The sequence below is a fragment of the Coloeus monedula genome (assembly GCF_965178545.1).
Source record: "Coloeus monedula genome assembly, chromosome: 8".
NCBI lineage: Eukaryota > Metazoa > Chordata > Aves > Passeriformes > Corvidae > Coloeus > Coloeus monedula.
Genome location: NC_138788.1, coordinates 25,872,135 through 25,888,391, shown reverse-complemented (window position 1 = coordinate 25,888,391; position 16,257 = coordinate 25,872,135). Strand labels below are relative to the sequence as shown.

The 16,257-nt window shown below is 46.1% G+C and overlaps 1 protein-coding gene across 2 annotated transcripts in view; it reads right to left on the bottom strand.

Annotated features, from left to right (window-relative positions):
• Window positions 1-15,852, bottom strand: part of SUFU (SUFU negative regulator of hedgehog signaling) — an 86,407-nt gene extending 70,555 nt beyond the window's left edge. For both annotated transcript variants that reach the window (XM_082285781.1, XM_082285782.1), the window contains exons 1-2: window positions 15,602-15,852; window positions 9,887-10,021 (exon numbers count right to left, since the gene is read on the bottom strand). In XM_082285781.1, the coding sequence (XP_082141907.1) occupies window positions 9,887-10,021; window positions 15,602-15,789 (323 nt within the window). In that variant the 5' untranslated portion in view covers window positions 15,790-15,852. The remainder of the gene's footprint in view (window positions 1-9,886; window positions 10,022-15,601) is intronic.
• Window positions 15,853-16,257: the final 405 nt, after the last annotated feature.

The following is a 16,257-nucleotide window of genomic DNA, read 5'->3' as shown; positions in this document are numbered from 1 at the left end:
TTTACGATTCCTTTCCACCTAAACCCCTCTATGTCTCTATGATCCTGATGGATCAGGAATTCAATCCCTGATCTTTCACTTCATTAGCTATAGAAATTAAGACAATTCTGCCTTCCCTGGTGAGCTGTTACATAGTCTCATTTCATTGCAAAGCGTGCACTTAAAAATATACTGATGAGCACCATGAGACATCTTAATCAATGAAACAGGCAGCAAAAGGTCCTTGGAGCTTGAGCTGTAATCCCAGGCAAAAGAAAGCACTGGACTGCTGGTCAAAGACTCCCAAAAGGGAAACAGAAAACTTGCAATGAAAAGTCTACTACGGATTTTTTTTTTTTTATCTGCCTTTAAGTGTTAAGCTTCTCCTGCAAGACTATCTTTCCTTTGAAGCACTTGAAATTTCTAGGGCTAGGAATCATAGGCTGATATTTTTGTTCTATAGAAATAAACACCTGGCTTGTGAATGTTACACAAACTCCATTTGTTGTAAGAAAATGTCCAAAAGGATAAAATAAATCTTTGCCTCTTAAAAATCAAAGGAGGAAAGAAAGCATCATCCCCACCTTCCTTTCAGTGGCTCCAGGCTTACCCCTAAAAATTTTACTAGTGGCAAAATAGTTTTGCCTCTCAGCCAAACCACTTCAGTTATGGAAACTGCAAAATGGCTCAGCTTGTCTTTCAAACAGGAGGAGAGTTGGGAGAGAGATGTCAACTTACAGCATATTTCAGTACTGTTTACGTTTTATGCAGTAAGCAGGTACACTCTCCTCGTGTTCCTGATCACTTCTGGAGGAATAACCTGCCCAGTAAAACACCAGGGTCAGCATACAGCCCATCACAACCACTCTGTTAGAGAAAATCCCCCATCTATCTCTGAACAATAAATTCTTCGCTTTTCTGCTTAATGTTACTCTTCTGGGTAAAAAAGAATTCAAGGCTCAGAGACATATTTTTGCGTAATAAGGTTATACATATGGATTCAACTTAGCTAGGAAATGTCAACTTAAGGCTTGTCTTCATGAGGAAATTTACTGTAACTAGTCTACCAGTATAATTATACTGCTGTAGTTCTACTGGTAAAATTCCCCTGTTGAGCCTTATTCATAACAACAGCTGCCTTTATGGTTTATTTTTGTCGACTATGCCAAAAAAGGCCCCTGCTCCAGAAAGGCCACAACAATTTACAGGGGAGGAGGGGAATGAGCTGTGCCAGTGCAACTGGAGCAGCAGAAAGAGTAACAGTCTAGAAATGGCAGTATTTCTTTACACTAATGAATTATTTGCTACCAAAAAAAAGGTGAAATACTGTAAGAAAACTATGCTCTACATCAGATATCATTGCAGGTAAGGTATGTGCCAGTTTCATGCCACATTTCATAGCTTTGGTAAAGGCCCCCAAGCCAGATGTGGTTCTGCATCAGCCCCTCCGTGTGCATCCTTTTGTTCTTGCCTCCTCCCCAAATGCTGCAGTGCATTTTTCCCAGGAGTACTCTTTCCCCCCCATTCCCTTATAGGAACGATGCCTTGCAGCCCAGCAACTGCCCAGGGCCCCTTGGACTGACCCTCCAAAACAAACGGGCATTTAAGACCAGTCTCCCTGGTTTACAGTTTGCATCTCGAGGACCAGGGATAGCTGGAAAGCAAAGAGCACTCTTTGCAAAAAGGATTTTAAAACAATTGTCCTTCACTTCAGCAGTGCAAGAATGCTGAGCTAGACAAAACAATGAGCCATCTGTGCACCCTTCCCTCCTTCCCTTGTCTGTATCCTCTGGGCTTAAATCAGAGCTCCCCAAGAATGGCCAAGTCCCCCTTCACCTCCACCCACCCTGTTTACATCCTGAAAAAAACCAGTTTTCTGGCCTATTTTTTTTCTTTTTGTTCTTAAGAGCCCTTGCAAAATCTTCCTTTAAACCGCAGCCCTTTGTCAGGTGGTATCCCATCTACCCAGCTTTGTCAAGTGATCAAAAAATGCCTCCCACCAGTGATCCGTTCCTTGTTTACCATCCCTGGAGGCAGAGTGGCACTCAGGAGCCCTACTCACCCCTTTGTCCAAGGAAGGCAATACCATCTGAATGGGAGACCACCAAGATTTGCAGCCCTCTTTTGTTAGCCTGGTGTCACTGCCTATTGGGCCTTGATTCAAAATTGAGATGACAGTAGAGAGGCAGCTGAGTTAGGTCATCACCACGGAGTTTCCAGCTTAAGAGAGAGAAACACCAGTAGCTCAAATTTCAAATAACATTGGTAACTTTATTATCAGTGGTCATTTGTTGTTACCAATTGTAGCCACTGCCTCATCAAGAAACATGCATTATTCTAGCAGTAGTCAGGAAGGCATGTTCCCAACACTAAAAATGCATTGAGGAAAAAAAAAGCAGATTATGAATAACAGCATTTGGATCTATTTCTTCAAACATTCATTTTGTTAGTATCTCTATACCAGGCAGCAAATGGATTAAAAAATTTCAGCTATCCTTTGATCTCACAGCTGGAATGGCTGCACTGCTCAAAAATGTCCCACTGAAAAAAAAGCTGACTATTTTTTAATTCTTGATTTTTAAAACATCCTAAACAGATCTTTATCACATAAAGCAATCCTTCATTCGAAGACCCAGTTTTGATCCCCAGTCACTTCTCTTCCTGGCAGACTGAACTCGCTGGGAGAGCAGAGCCTGCAAACTCTCCCACATCATTCAGCACTAACCCAGCTCAGAGATCAGAGTAAGGAAGCCCTGTCTTGGATCAACTCTCCTCCAATGGGCCAAGATCATAAATGCAGAAGTTCTGTTGGCAAAAAAACCCCATAACATCATCCAGTTTGAGCACTATGCCCCTTCCTCTGCATGGCAGCAAGAGGCTCATCCTACCAGGATGCAGGACTGGAGTGCAGACACACTACCGAACAGGAAGTGGAGCTTGCCTTCAGTAATGCTCAGCACTAAACCTTCTTCCAATCTTTTTCCCTTTTTTTTTTTTTTGATTGAAAACAGTCCTTCTTGTAAATTCAACTACTGTGCTGTAAACGTTAAATGAATTTCCTTCAATGCTTCAAAAAAACATTCCAAATCTAGCGCAGTTCAAGAGTGGTCTCATCCCACAACCCCTGCATGTAAACACAGACTGCAGCACAAAGCGGGCTGCTCTCCATAGGTGGCCTACATGTTTCATTTCATTAAGGGTACTAACTACCTCCAGCAAATGACATTTGGAAGCCAAGTGCACTCTGCCTTGGAGGAGGGAAAATCAGATTTCCCTGTGGTGACCATAGCTTCAGGGGAGGTCTGCCTCCAGCAGTGAAACACAAGCCTTAGAGGGTTCTGGTGCACTGCAGTCACTGGAGGGACACCCTCACTGGGGCACATAAATACGCATGATGCTTGGTTTAACTGAGTTTTTTTGTCTGGGAAATAGAGAATTGAACCCTACATGATCACACTTGTGTATATGCTTCTTTACAATGTCTGAACTCATTGGACAAATTCAATCAAGTCCTTCAGAGGAAAAACTGTCCCCACAATGTCGCATTTCTGCAAAGTATGTGAAAACAAACAGCCAGACGAAAGAGAAGGATTTACAGGCGCTCCCAGTAAGCAAGTTTCAGTAGAAGCTCACCTATATTTCTAGACACCAGAGCATCCACACAGGTGAGACTTGTTAAAAGTCCCTTCATTTTAAGAAAAGCTCATTCTAACTCATATCTTTATAGGTATGGAAAAAATCTAATCACAAGACAAATCCATTAAAAGACAGATTTTATTGTGCTGTGCAGCTAAACTCTCTTTCCAACTGACGGATTCTCAAATAAGCTATCGTTGAAAGAAAATACCTTTTTTTTGGTTACAGAGCTCCCTAATTCCATGGCCCCTCCCTTTGCACTCTGCCATGAACCTTCCTCTCTCCCCTCTGTCTAAGACAAAAGACCAAATGAAAAAATAAGCACTACATTTGGAGTCAGTCTTCGATAGGCAAACAAGACCTGGGAAGAAAAAGGAAGTCCAGAGTATGGTGCCCACCTTGGACTCTCTCTCCTCCAAGTCCGACCTCTTATACCTCTTTCCTAAATTGATGCTCACTGATATCCTCTTCCATGTAATTCCCTTTAGCTGGGGCAGATGCTCCACCTCCAGCAATGTTTCATCTCTCTAGGTAGACATACTGAACTTGACAAATCTTATCTGAAATATGGATCCACCACCTCTCTCTTAATTTACTGACTTCCAAAAGCTCTTCTGTTTTATCACATTTTCACAAAAACAATGAGGAGGCAGAGTAAATCTCCACTATTTCAAAAGCGTTCACTGTTACCTTGGAGTTTGGTGTAATATTTCAGCAGTGCTTTAGGCATGTGGTTTATAAAGCACTTAGGGACCCATTAAATAGCAAAATTTAAGGCTAAAGGCTGGCAAGCTGAGGGCAGTGAGCTTTTAAATTTATGAAAGGCTACAGAACTAAGAGGCCACTAAAGTGACAGCTGTCAGCACCACTCCCTTCTATATTCATGCAGCTTCAAAGGAGAAGCCAGCAGGCACTCAAAAGAAAGAGAGCACTCGTTCCAACTTCCAGGCTATTTTCTAAATACTCTTTTCAAACTCCTTTTATACTCAGAAAAAGCCTTCCAGAAAACATCCACCCCTCTGCAAGCCTTGCATTAGTTACCTGATCCAGTTTTGAGCTCCTTTTTCTTCCTCCCAGCTCTAACAAGCATCCTTGCCCTTTTACAAGTTAAGGTCATTCAGAGGATCTATACAAGCAAGCAGAACGCAAGCTGGACTGAAGATCTTGAAAGGCTCATGCTTACCCTCACCTTTAATAGGGAGGCACCACCCACAGAGACAACACGTTATCCCGGCATGCACCGCTCCCTCCGGATCCAAATGGAAAGCAGCACAAATCAAAAGGACCACAGCAAGCTGGAACCTGTTGTCTCAGCGGGTGGTACCCTGCATCTGTAATAGAGATGAAGGCAGCTGTAATCTCTCCGGTTTTATGCAAATGAGATGCTGCACTTCAGCTCCTGGCTAGGGGCCAGGAAAAAAAACAAAACCAAAAAACCCCAAACCCCACCACCCTTGTCAGTATGAAGCTGATGTAGTAAACATCAAAACACAGTTGGCATGTCTCTTTGCGGGATGTGGGAAGGCCACAAATAAAAATCTTATCTCAATCTATCCATAATTTAAGCCTTACTTTCTACTGCAGCTCTGAATTACAGCCCTGCAATTTTAATACAAATAAGACTATTCAAGGTGTTCAGGAATTCTATCACATCATGGTTTTCACTTTCCATACACTCCTTTAAAGTGTCAGGAAAAAGGATGAGCACTCAAACTACAAAACAGTTAAGTGGAGATTCAACCTTGGCCTTAGAGCAAACTGAAGACAGAAGCCCATCTGGGAAAAACACATTTTCCTTCTTAGTTCCTGGACAGCCCTGCAAACCTGTGCCAGCACAGTCTGGGGCTGGCACACACTGTTGCACCACAGTAACACAGAAGTACAGAATGGGTAAAATTGGAAGGGATCATAGTGTGTCATCTGGTCCAACCTTCCTGCTCATGCAGGGTAATCCCAGAGCACATGGCACAGGATTGCATCCAGACAGTTCTTTAATATCTCCACAGCCTCTCCGGACAATCTGTTCCAGTGCATGGTCACCCACACAGTAATTCCAGTGCATGGTCACCCACACAGTAATTCAGCTCTTCCTCGTCTGCAGGTGGAACTCCTGTGCATCAGTTTCTGCCCGTTGCCTCCTGGGTCAGAGACTCCCGGGGCTGCTGCAAAGGCAGCACTCATCAGTAGCTGAAGCTGGCATTGCCACTGATGGAGTCGGAGTCCAGCTATGCCTGCTGATGTTGCCCTCCTCATGCACCTGTCCTCCTCCAAGGAAGAAGTTATCATCATGTTGTAAACTGCAGGAATACCTTGACCTTGTTCATGGCCTGGCATCAGAACATGAACCTGCAACTGCCAGGTGAGGCACTGGCTTTGTGCAGACACACAGGGACACGTTCCTTGCTGCTGGCATTGCTGTGGGCAGTTGCTGCCAGCAAGGAGTGGAGAAGAGTGCAGGACTCAGCGTCTCCTCTCCCACAACTGCACTGGCCACATGATTTCTGCCAGCACGCTGCACACACTCACCACTGCAGTGCAGAATCTCTTCAGAATGCAAGAACAGTCCAAAACAAAAGGCCCCACGTTAACCCTGCTGAATAGATTCAAGAAGTTACACATTTGTTTTGATTTGAAAGAAGATAGAAAAAGCTAAAAACAGAGTATAATGTGCAAAAACATCCTGGAAGGATTTCTGCTGCCACTCAAGTTGTGCAACATGCTGAACTGGAGACTTATTTCCATGCAAGCAGCTTGGCATGAAATCCCACTGAAAGGCCTGTGGTTCCCTAACACTGTCATGACATCATGATTTAGGATTTTTAGAGCTATCAGCCCAGCACAGCTGGTGTCATGGTTGCCATTATACTATGAAACACTGAGGAGTATTAAACGAAAAAGGTTTCCTTGTTTCAAATTCTTAGATTTCTTCCATCTTATTCTGCAGATTCTTAAAACCAGACTGGTTCTGTAAGCAGAGTACAGCTGATACATAAGCAGAGCAGGAAACAGTGCTGCTTTAACTGAAAATAAATCTGTCAACAGGGAGGCACCGGGAGAGCTCCACTTCAGACTTTTCAGGTTCTTATTAAAAAATATAAATTAAAGTCAACATTTTCACATTATTTGCTACATCTGTTTGCTATTCCATTATAAATAAAAATACAGGGGCCTCCAATTCAGTGTTAGTTCACCCAAAAAAATCAAAAAGTCCTTTTCATTTAATACTGCATTATAATTGTTCTAGACTGTACTGTATTACCACAAGAGGTCCACAAGAAATAAGCTCTGCATTACCCAAACTGGGCAATTAACAAGACCTTTGGCAGTATACTATCCTTCCCTTTCTAAAGCATGAAGGACAGTAAGGCTATGGAAGCACATCCCTGTTGCAGGAACCTTGCTGACTGTCACAAACAGATCCAGCTCTGCAATCTTTGTAGACAGCTGGGAAACCAAAAAACCCACAAACCCTTTCCTGTCTCCAGAGGCCAGGGCAACTGAGCAGAGTTCAGTGCCACACCAGCTTTAAAGGAAATATACCAAAGATTTAAACAACTGCCCTGCCACCGCATGCTCCTGCCAACCATTCCACAGCACACTTTACCTGGGACAGCAGAATCACAAAGCCCTTCAAGCAAAAAAAGAGACTGATTTTCTTAAATAAAGCTTTATTAAATTCCCTGTCAGAGAACCAGAACCTCCTGAGTGCATAGGAAAATCCACCACATTCCTGCAATGTGCACCCAGGGCTGGGCTGGTGACGTGCAGTTCCCACGGCCATCAAATTTCGAGAGCAGTTTTAGCAAACAGCAATTGCTCCTGGGAGTGAGAATTGCTGGTGAGTGCTCAGCTCCTTTGAAAATCTTCTCTTAGCAAGTCTACAGTGCTCACATACCAGGTGGTAACTTCAGGTTCAGTGTTTAGGAGATGTGTAGGTCCTGACAGCTCTACCACATAGATAATTGTATATTAAGACTTTTGGACACAAAGGTAGAACGAACCTACTTGACAGGACAAATACTATTAAGCTTTGTAGCTCCAAGAATGAGGCCACGTTAAAGGTGACAAACTGCAGACAGCTGATTATCTCAGGGCAAGCGACACAGGGACACAGTGCTGTGCAGCTGGGGACACTGTTCCATGCACAGAGAGAAGGGAAACACACACCTGAGTACACACTGTGTACTCAGGGCATGGAGAACAATTTGATCAATCTGAGCCAGTCTGTGCTGAAGAGGTTGCAGCCAATATCCCCAAAGCAGCACAGCAATGATGACTCACATTTGCTTGCGGTGCCCAGCTGCGGCAGCCTTCGGGGTTGCTTCGGGGTGCCAGGGGCAGCCAAAGCACACCGGCTCCCTAAGCCTCCGTCCAGGATCACGCACATGCAGGACATGGGGGACTTCAGACCTCCTAGAGCATGGCACAGACTTTGCTCCTGCTTCACTCAGCAGGTCTTGGAGATTACCTGCAGCCTGTGTCTAGAGATGGGAATTTAATTCCTGTGGCCTGCAACCAGCAAAAGGAACGTTCCACTATCTCAATCCAAATTTCCAGACCAAACCGTAAGACAGTATGAACCGATAGGAGGCCTCATGCCAGGAAGTTATTTAAAGTTCTGACATCCCACTTTGATACTTTCAATCTTCCACTCCCAAGTTTTCCACTAGAGAAGCACAACAGGTTTTGGTATAGCAGACAGGTTTTGGGAGTGAGAAGCCAGAGCATGTGCCAGCACCAAGGAGGCTGTGTCCTTAGAGAATTTGCTTCTTCATTCATAAAAACACAACACCCTTTATATCTTCAGCTGAGACCCTCATGTACACTGCCTGCTCTCACCCAAAACCATCAGGAAAGAGTCTGAGCAGAGAACAGTTTATTCATGGGAAAAACTCAGGCTGACAAGTCACCAAAGAGAAACAGTCAGCACAGCACTTACTCCCTCCAAAACTAGTCCCATCACAACAAGGAGGGCAAACACAGGTCATCTAACCTTGGCAACCTCAGATATCTCAGCATCAAAGATGAAATATCATGATCTGTCAACAAAGGCACCATGTGAAGGCCTACATGGCCACACTAAGATCTCTTGTGGAAGTGAGGGAAGGAAGCCTTTAACTTCATTTCTTTTACTTGCCCTACTTTTCCTCTGCCCCTGCAACTAAACTGGAGTTTGTTGTTAGTAGAAGTGTGGGTTAGATGTCCCAGGCAGATCTCTGAGACATTAGGGTCCTGTATAAACTCCAGACTTGTTTTCTGAAAAACAGCTCTGTAATCACAAACACAAGGAGAAAAAAAACCCAGGAGAAACTGCCTTGAGGAAGGGGTAAAGTTAAACAAACTGCCCAACTGCTGCTGTTGCAAGAGAAGCACTTTGGTGGAAAAAAACTGGTGGCTGAATCTTAACCAAGACAAACAAAAGGAGGAAAGCTTGTGTGAACAAACTGGAGCCTTTGCTGCACCATTCATCAAGGACATTTACCCTGCAACTACAACACAGTGCAAAGACAGTTCCAGTAAACAGTTACAGTAGAGATCTTGTGCCATTTCTGGCTGGTTAAAAAGCCATGTTCACAGCCCCAAAATCATGATGACTTGGCTACTGCTACCCACTTTAACTGGAGTTAAGGAGTAAGGTCAGCTAAAGAAAGACAAGAATAAGGTTAGCTCACGCTGCCTGCTTGGTCTAATCCAAAGTGCGTGCTAGAAACTATCCATACCAACAACCCAAGTTAATAATTTAATTACTGGAGAAAACACAGTCAAACAATTAAGAGTTTTAGGCTTCTGTTACACAAATTGGCACTTTATACAGCAGCCACTGGGGTGGCAGTCTGCTGACAGTAACACTGCTGTGCCAGCAACAGCAAAAATGCCCTTACTGCAGTTTTCCAGAGGAAGGCATTTAACATGCACAGGGAGGGGTCAGGCTTTAAGCGTATGACCATAACAGACTACCGAGTGTGAAAAACACAAGACAGACAGTTAAAAGAAAATTTCCCAACCAGTTAAAAGAAATTTAAACAAAACCCCACTCAACTTAACACTGAAAGGAAATATACTGCATTCAAAGCCTGCAGAGGGGAACACAGAATTTCTTCTACATACAAGAACAGGCATACGTCATCTTTTGTGAGACCAGGCCTAGGGTGTTGTCAACAGAAAACCAGCTGTTCAAATAATATGAGCAGCACGACAGGGTTTTACCTACACACCGCCAAAATGCAACACAAAACACAACACACAGCTACAGAACTTAAATGACACTTACTCATGTACTCTGTTGTCTCCATACAAGTCACTTAACCCAAAGCTGACGTAATGCCAGTGCTCAGGAACATTCAGTGCTGGGTTTCCCAGGTTTCTGTACATGCTAACATAGTCCAGAGGGTCAGGTCCTCCCAACCTGCATTAAAACCAGAAAAATTCTTAGGTAAGTTAGTTTACTCAAGACAAATGGTAAGTCTCCCCAGGTGCTACAAGAGGTTGTACAAAGACCTGTTTTCAAACAAAAACTAAAACATTCAAACTACCTCTTAAAAAAAAAAAAAAAAAAAAGATTGAGGAGAAAGGTTAAGTTAAGTCCAGAAAGCTTCAAGCACTGGAAAGCAAAGTACATGTGTGCAACATACTAAAAATGTTTTTAACATTAAAGCATAAAAACCTCTGGAAAATCATATTAAAGCTTCCACAAAACACAAAGAAAATTGAAAAACTGTACTAATAAAAGAGCACTGGCTGTATCTGCACTGCAAGCTCTTAATTTAGTCCAGAGGCACATACCTCAAAAAAAGTGATGCTATTCCTCAAAGCAGAATTTGAAATGGCTACGTTTTGAGAGGAGTAATCCATACTTATGAACATACACAAAGTAGTTAAAACAGTGGAGAAGAAAAACATTGATTCAGTAAAATAAGCACCAAAACTTCTAAAAATACACCACTTGCATTAACCAAGAATGCATAGAAAGCAGCACTGCACCCTCCTCATCAGCATTAGAATGGGTTCCTTAAAAGAACATAACTCAAAAGTCAATGCAGCACAGGCAGGTTACGCTAAGCAGCAATCACCAAAGCCTGCAGCCACCCTTCCCTACAAGGCACAGGGAAGCGAGGCCATGAGCCAGTGGAGAGCACAGCACATCCTCCTGCCACTCGTGTCACCTGTGCAAAGACAGGACAAATCCCCACTGAAGGAAGGAAAATGCTGGACTGTTTTGCTGTTTGCCCTGTCAATCACAGAACACCTACCACAAGATGTTATGGCACGGCTGAGCAGCTGTTTAACCATTTTGTGCCTACAACGCACTCTGTCTTCAAGTAAAACTCTCAGCTGCTCCAAACAAGAAAATCCAAACTCACACAACACCATTCATTGGAACCATCAATTCCTCTCATCTCTATTGTCTGTTCAGACCCTGACACGATCATCTGCAAGTTGCAGGGCATGGCTGTGTTTCCTTCACTAGTCCTGTGGGTTTGTGTATCATCATAAGCCATCTCCATGGCTGGAGAGATGGAACCAGCTCTAGTGACAATGAGACACTATTTGAAATCCTCTGCCCTTCTCCTGTTGCCCAACCTTGTCAAGTCTGTACAAAACAGAATATCGGCTTGGGGTACTAAAAGGCCCATGGGCTCTCTCCACAGGTCTGCTGTGCTGCCTTGCTCCTACTGCTGCTGGCAAAAAACCAGAGCAGTTACCTAACATGACTGACTTTACCTAGGACAGCTTCCCCCCTCTTAAGTCACATAAGGCCACCATGGTGGCTGAGACCAGCTGCAGTTTCTCCAGCAGGTCAGTTAAGGATGCAGCCCAGGATACTGGGGCAGGACAGATTGGGTGAGCAGCTCACCCCCAGAAGCAGCACAGGTGTCCATTGCCAAGGGCTACACCAGAACCATGCAGCCTTCTTGTATGACAACTGGCATCTTCATGGCATAAAAGGCAAATCGGTGAGCAAACATGGCGAACACGTGTCAGACACCAGGATGGAGCTGAGTCTTCAGCAGACACCTGAGAAAACATGTTCTCAAAGTCTAGCAATAGTTTGAAACACTCAAAAACCAAGTCCCCTCTGACACCCTTTCCTCACCTGTTCCATTTCACTGGCATCAAGTCACACTGGAGGCTGAGATCTCTACCAGAAACACCCATTCAGGTGGCTCTGTTCAGAGCATGGCACTTATGTCCTGAACAGTGCTCAGTCTCCCAGGGATCCATGGTGGAAGCAGCCAGATGGATGCAATTCCAGCCAGGATGGACACTCACCCTTGAGGAGCAGCAGTGCACAGCAGCAGCCACACACAATTATTACTGGACTGGGAAGACTCCAGAGTGAGGGAGGTTCATACACTGACCAGTGTGAGAAGATTAGTCAGTGGTCAGAGCAGCTGTGTGGGCTTTGTGATGAAGGGATCACTGCTAAGCAACCAGCATCTCCCATATGAATGCCAAACAATCTAGAAGCCAAACAATCAATGCTCTGACACAAGACAAACCTCTACACTGCCCTTTTCAGGACAGGGACTGTTCCATGAGCACATGCTTTTCCCTAGGGCTACTCAAACATTCTTGTCAGGTCTGATGCAGACGGCAAGTCCTGCCTAGACAGCACCAGGCAAGCCAGACACCTCTTCACTCCTGCCAGCAATCCTGTGTTTGTCTCCAAAGGCCAAACTTCTCTGGGGAACTGCAGCACCATGCTACCCAAGAGGTGACCACAGCAATGCAGCACCAGGGAGCCTGGAGGAGCTGAGCTCAGTCTTGCCTGGAGTTCACTACCAACTGCTGTTCAATGATCCCGTCACACCATCTTTACTCACTGAGAAATGCAGTAGGCTTGGAAGAGACGTAGACTAAAATCCTGCAGCGGCGACTGATTAAATTTTGAAAAATACATAGCCGAGCCATACACCTATCCCAAAACCGCTGCAACTGCAGGAGCATCCCACGTGAGCTTTAAGCCAGCTACCTGCAGCACATAGTAACATAGGAATGGCATAATGCTCACCAAAGGTTAGTCAGCACAGATATTCATCCAGTTTCGGTGGCAGGTTTTACTGCTGTAACATCAGCGCTGCTGTGGTACATCCTCCCGCCCACAGCCGCTGCGCAGGCATCGACCTTGTATCACAATCTACATATCAGTACATGCACTCACACAAAGAGCTGGAAGCGTTGGAGGATTTTATTAGGAAGAGCCCAACTTCAAAGCCAGAGGTACAGTACAAATTTGTTACATTCTCTATTCATGGAGCTCATTCAGGAGCAAGAAGGGCTGCCTCAGGGGAAACCCTGTATTTGCATCTGCACCAAGAGCCTTCTTTTGACTGATGTTAAGAGTGCTCTGAAGTTTCTGTGGAAGGAGAAATGCACAATGAAGAGAGGAAAGAGACCCACAATGGAAAAAAAATTGGAGAATTCCTAATTCGTTCACCCTGGAAAGCCCTTAGAGTATTGTTTGTAGTCACTTCCCAGTAGCTGACAATAGGACTGCTTTTCACAGCTACCTTTTGACAACCCTTCAGAAGTAGTCTGTGATTCCCAAAAGGCCACAAACCACAGCTCAGGTTTTTGAGTATATGGCCTAAATTTAAGACATGTGATAAAAAACCAGTAGTCCAGCCCAAATTATGCCTATTTCAAAACCTATCACAAAGGAAAGAACAAATTTTATTTTTTCACTAGCAATTCCACGCAACAAGATATTTCAATCTGAGATATTCTACCACATTCTATAATAAAAGTGGACACTGGATATCAACAGAGAAACTCCATCTTGGTGCATGGCCTTCACAAACACAGCCAGAAACTCTTCCAGGAAATTCTGACTGAATCCCAAACTCTCTCCCAAGATATGCAAATAGCATTTTAAAAGACTAGTTCCATTAAATAATCTACACGGCTAAACCCCTTTATGTAACAGGCATAGAGCTCTGCAGATTCTCCAACGTTACACAGTAAGGATCTGCTCCAATGTGCAAGCCAAAGACTACAACTTCAGCTGCCGGAACAAAAAAAGCCAAATTGCTCTTAACTGTGGAGAAACCGGTACACAGAATTAAAAGCTGATTAGTGTTACAATATTCCTCCTAAGGCAGGGAACTTTGTTCAACAATTTCCTCTTCTAATCTAAACCAGCTAATAGCTGGCAGCCCAAGCAGGAGAGATTAGCAGAGAGTTGTGGCAGGAGTCATTCTACCAGACTGAATTAAAACCAAGCTCCAAGTTTCACCCAACAACAGGAGAGAAAGAACTTGTGGTGTCCACGTAGGCTTCACCTCGCACAAGCATTTCCTGCACAGGACAGCAGTAGGAAGCTCACCTCCACAACAGAAGCTCTCAGCTCTCACTGCTGGCTGAGCTAACAGTTGGAGGAACTGCTAAGTGGAAAACGCCAGGATAAACAGGTCTTCACATTACTTCTTACTTGCAACCTGCCATCACTGCCAGCAGCAATTTTTTTAGTGTTTGAGCTCCAATTGCAGTGAAACTCTAATCAATCCCTTAAGCAAACAAGCAACAAGGTTTCTTCCCAAACAAGGGTCTTTGCTATTCTTCATTACAGACTTAAATTTCCCCACAAATCTTACATCACTATAGTCAGTACTTTAAGCTGTTGATAGATAAGAAGGGCTGATGTGACTGGAAACTCTTCATGAGTATCTAAGACTAGACATAGGTGTAAACACAGACTGATCAGACCACCACCAATGTGCACAAATGACTAAGAAATTATATTTTGAGGTCTCAGATTTGCAACATTTTATCCCAGCCCACTGTATCATTTTAATACACTACTCCCCTAAGCAATAAAGGTTAACAGACAAACTTGCTAGAATCACTTAAAAAACAACACTCCTGTGGACAACTACAGCAACAGCTTTGTCTGTCAGAGCAGCACACAGGGAGGATGTTATTCTGCTGTTACTCAAGACTCTAATTAGGTAAAGACATACAGGTGAAATGAACTATAAATAAAGAAGTTGAGCATTTAATAAATTTTTCCATGTGCTGGGGTAGGGACTGGCCAATGTCAGGTAAAGCAAACACTCGGGCGTTACTTGATCATGTTCCTTAGCCCCAGAAGAGGGGGCTGAGCAGCTAAGCCATAGCAAAAAGCAAAAGGAACTCCTCTTCAAACGGGATTAGACGCTAGACACTTATCTTGATAGCTAAACATCCAAGCACTTCCTTCATGCCACTCTCCCACATAAACAATTGCTGTTCCTGGTGTCAGACAGTGTGTCAGCAGAGACACTGAGCAGCAGATTCACAGTCTGTGATAACACATGGCTACGTAAGGCCAAGAGAAGCTGGCACTGCCCCGGCGGGCTTTATGGGTACACACGGCATGTATCCGGCCTGGAGGCTGGAACAACGGGCTCACTCCGGTCACTGCCGGCCACACTCGAACCCCAGGTTCCTGGCCAGAAGACAGCACGTTCCTCCAGTCCAGGGAGGAAACTCCAGCCCCTCACCTTCTGTGGGAACACCTCCACTGAGTAACATGCACCCCCTTTTTGTACGACCTGCCCCAGCCGGGGCGTTCATCAGCCACCCCTCACTCAGGGGCCCTCCAATTCCCCACAGAAACCCCAATACACCCTCCTGTCTTCAGTGCACACCTCCCTAGACCCCTCTTCCTATTGCCAGCACATTCTCCTCAGGAGCCCCTCCAAACACAGCCCCTGGGCAACCAAATGCATCCCTAATGCCACCATCCCCAGATCCGCTGCATATCCCCAAAACTCTTGCATCTTACCTCTAACCCAGGACGGAACGCCCAGTCCCTCTCCCCTTGCTGCAACCCTCCCCAGCCCCTCCGCCTCACCCCGAGCAACGTTCCCAGCCCCAAGGCTTCTCCTAAACCTCTCCCACTCCCACTACTCCTCCCAAACCTTCTCCTATCCCACACAAGGCGCCGGCCCCACTGCTCGCCCCAGCTCCACGCAAGACCCCGGCCCCATCCAGGCCGCCTCACCAGTACTTGAGGATGGCGGTGACTTGGAGCGGGTTGGGCTGGTCGGGGTAGAGGCGGCGGCACTCGCCGTAGATACCGTGCAGCCCCGGCGGGAACAGCGACGGGAAGGACCCGGATCCGGACCCAGACCCCGAGCCGGACCCCGGCCCGCCCGCGGGGGGCCCCCCGCCCGGCCGCACGCCCTCCATGTCCCGGAGGCGGCTGGTCCCGGCCCGTCCCGGTTGGTGCCGAACCCACTCCGCTCCCGGCCCGGCCCGGCCCGGCCCAAGCGGCTGCGTGGGGCCGCTGGAGGAGGGGGCGGGGCCTACTGCCGGGCGGTGTGAGTGACAAGCGAGCCCCCCCAATGGCGGCGCTGCGCGGGGCTCCGCGCGGAGGGGGCGGGGCCCCGCTGCACGCGCGGTGTGAGTGACAGGACGGCTCGACCAATGGCGACGCGCGGAGCGGAGGGCGGCCGAGGCTCTGCCCCCGCCTCACGTTACTCTGCGGGCGCGCCCCCTAGCGGCAGCGCGGGGCCCCGCGGTGGGCGGGGCGGTGGGCGGGGCGGTGCCCGCGCGCGGCGGTGGCGGGAACGCGGAGCCGGGTCCCGGGGGGAGCGGGAGGCGCCCGTACCTGGGCGGGCCTGAGGGCAGAGGAGGGGCTTGTTACTGCTGCCTTTG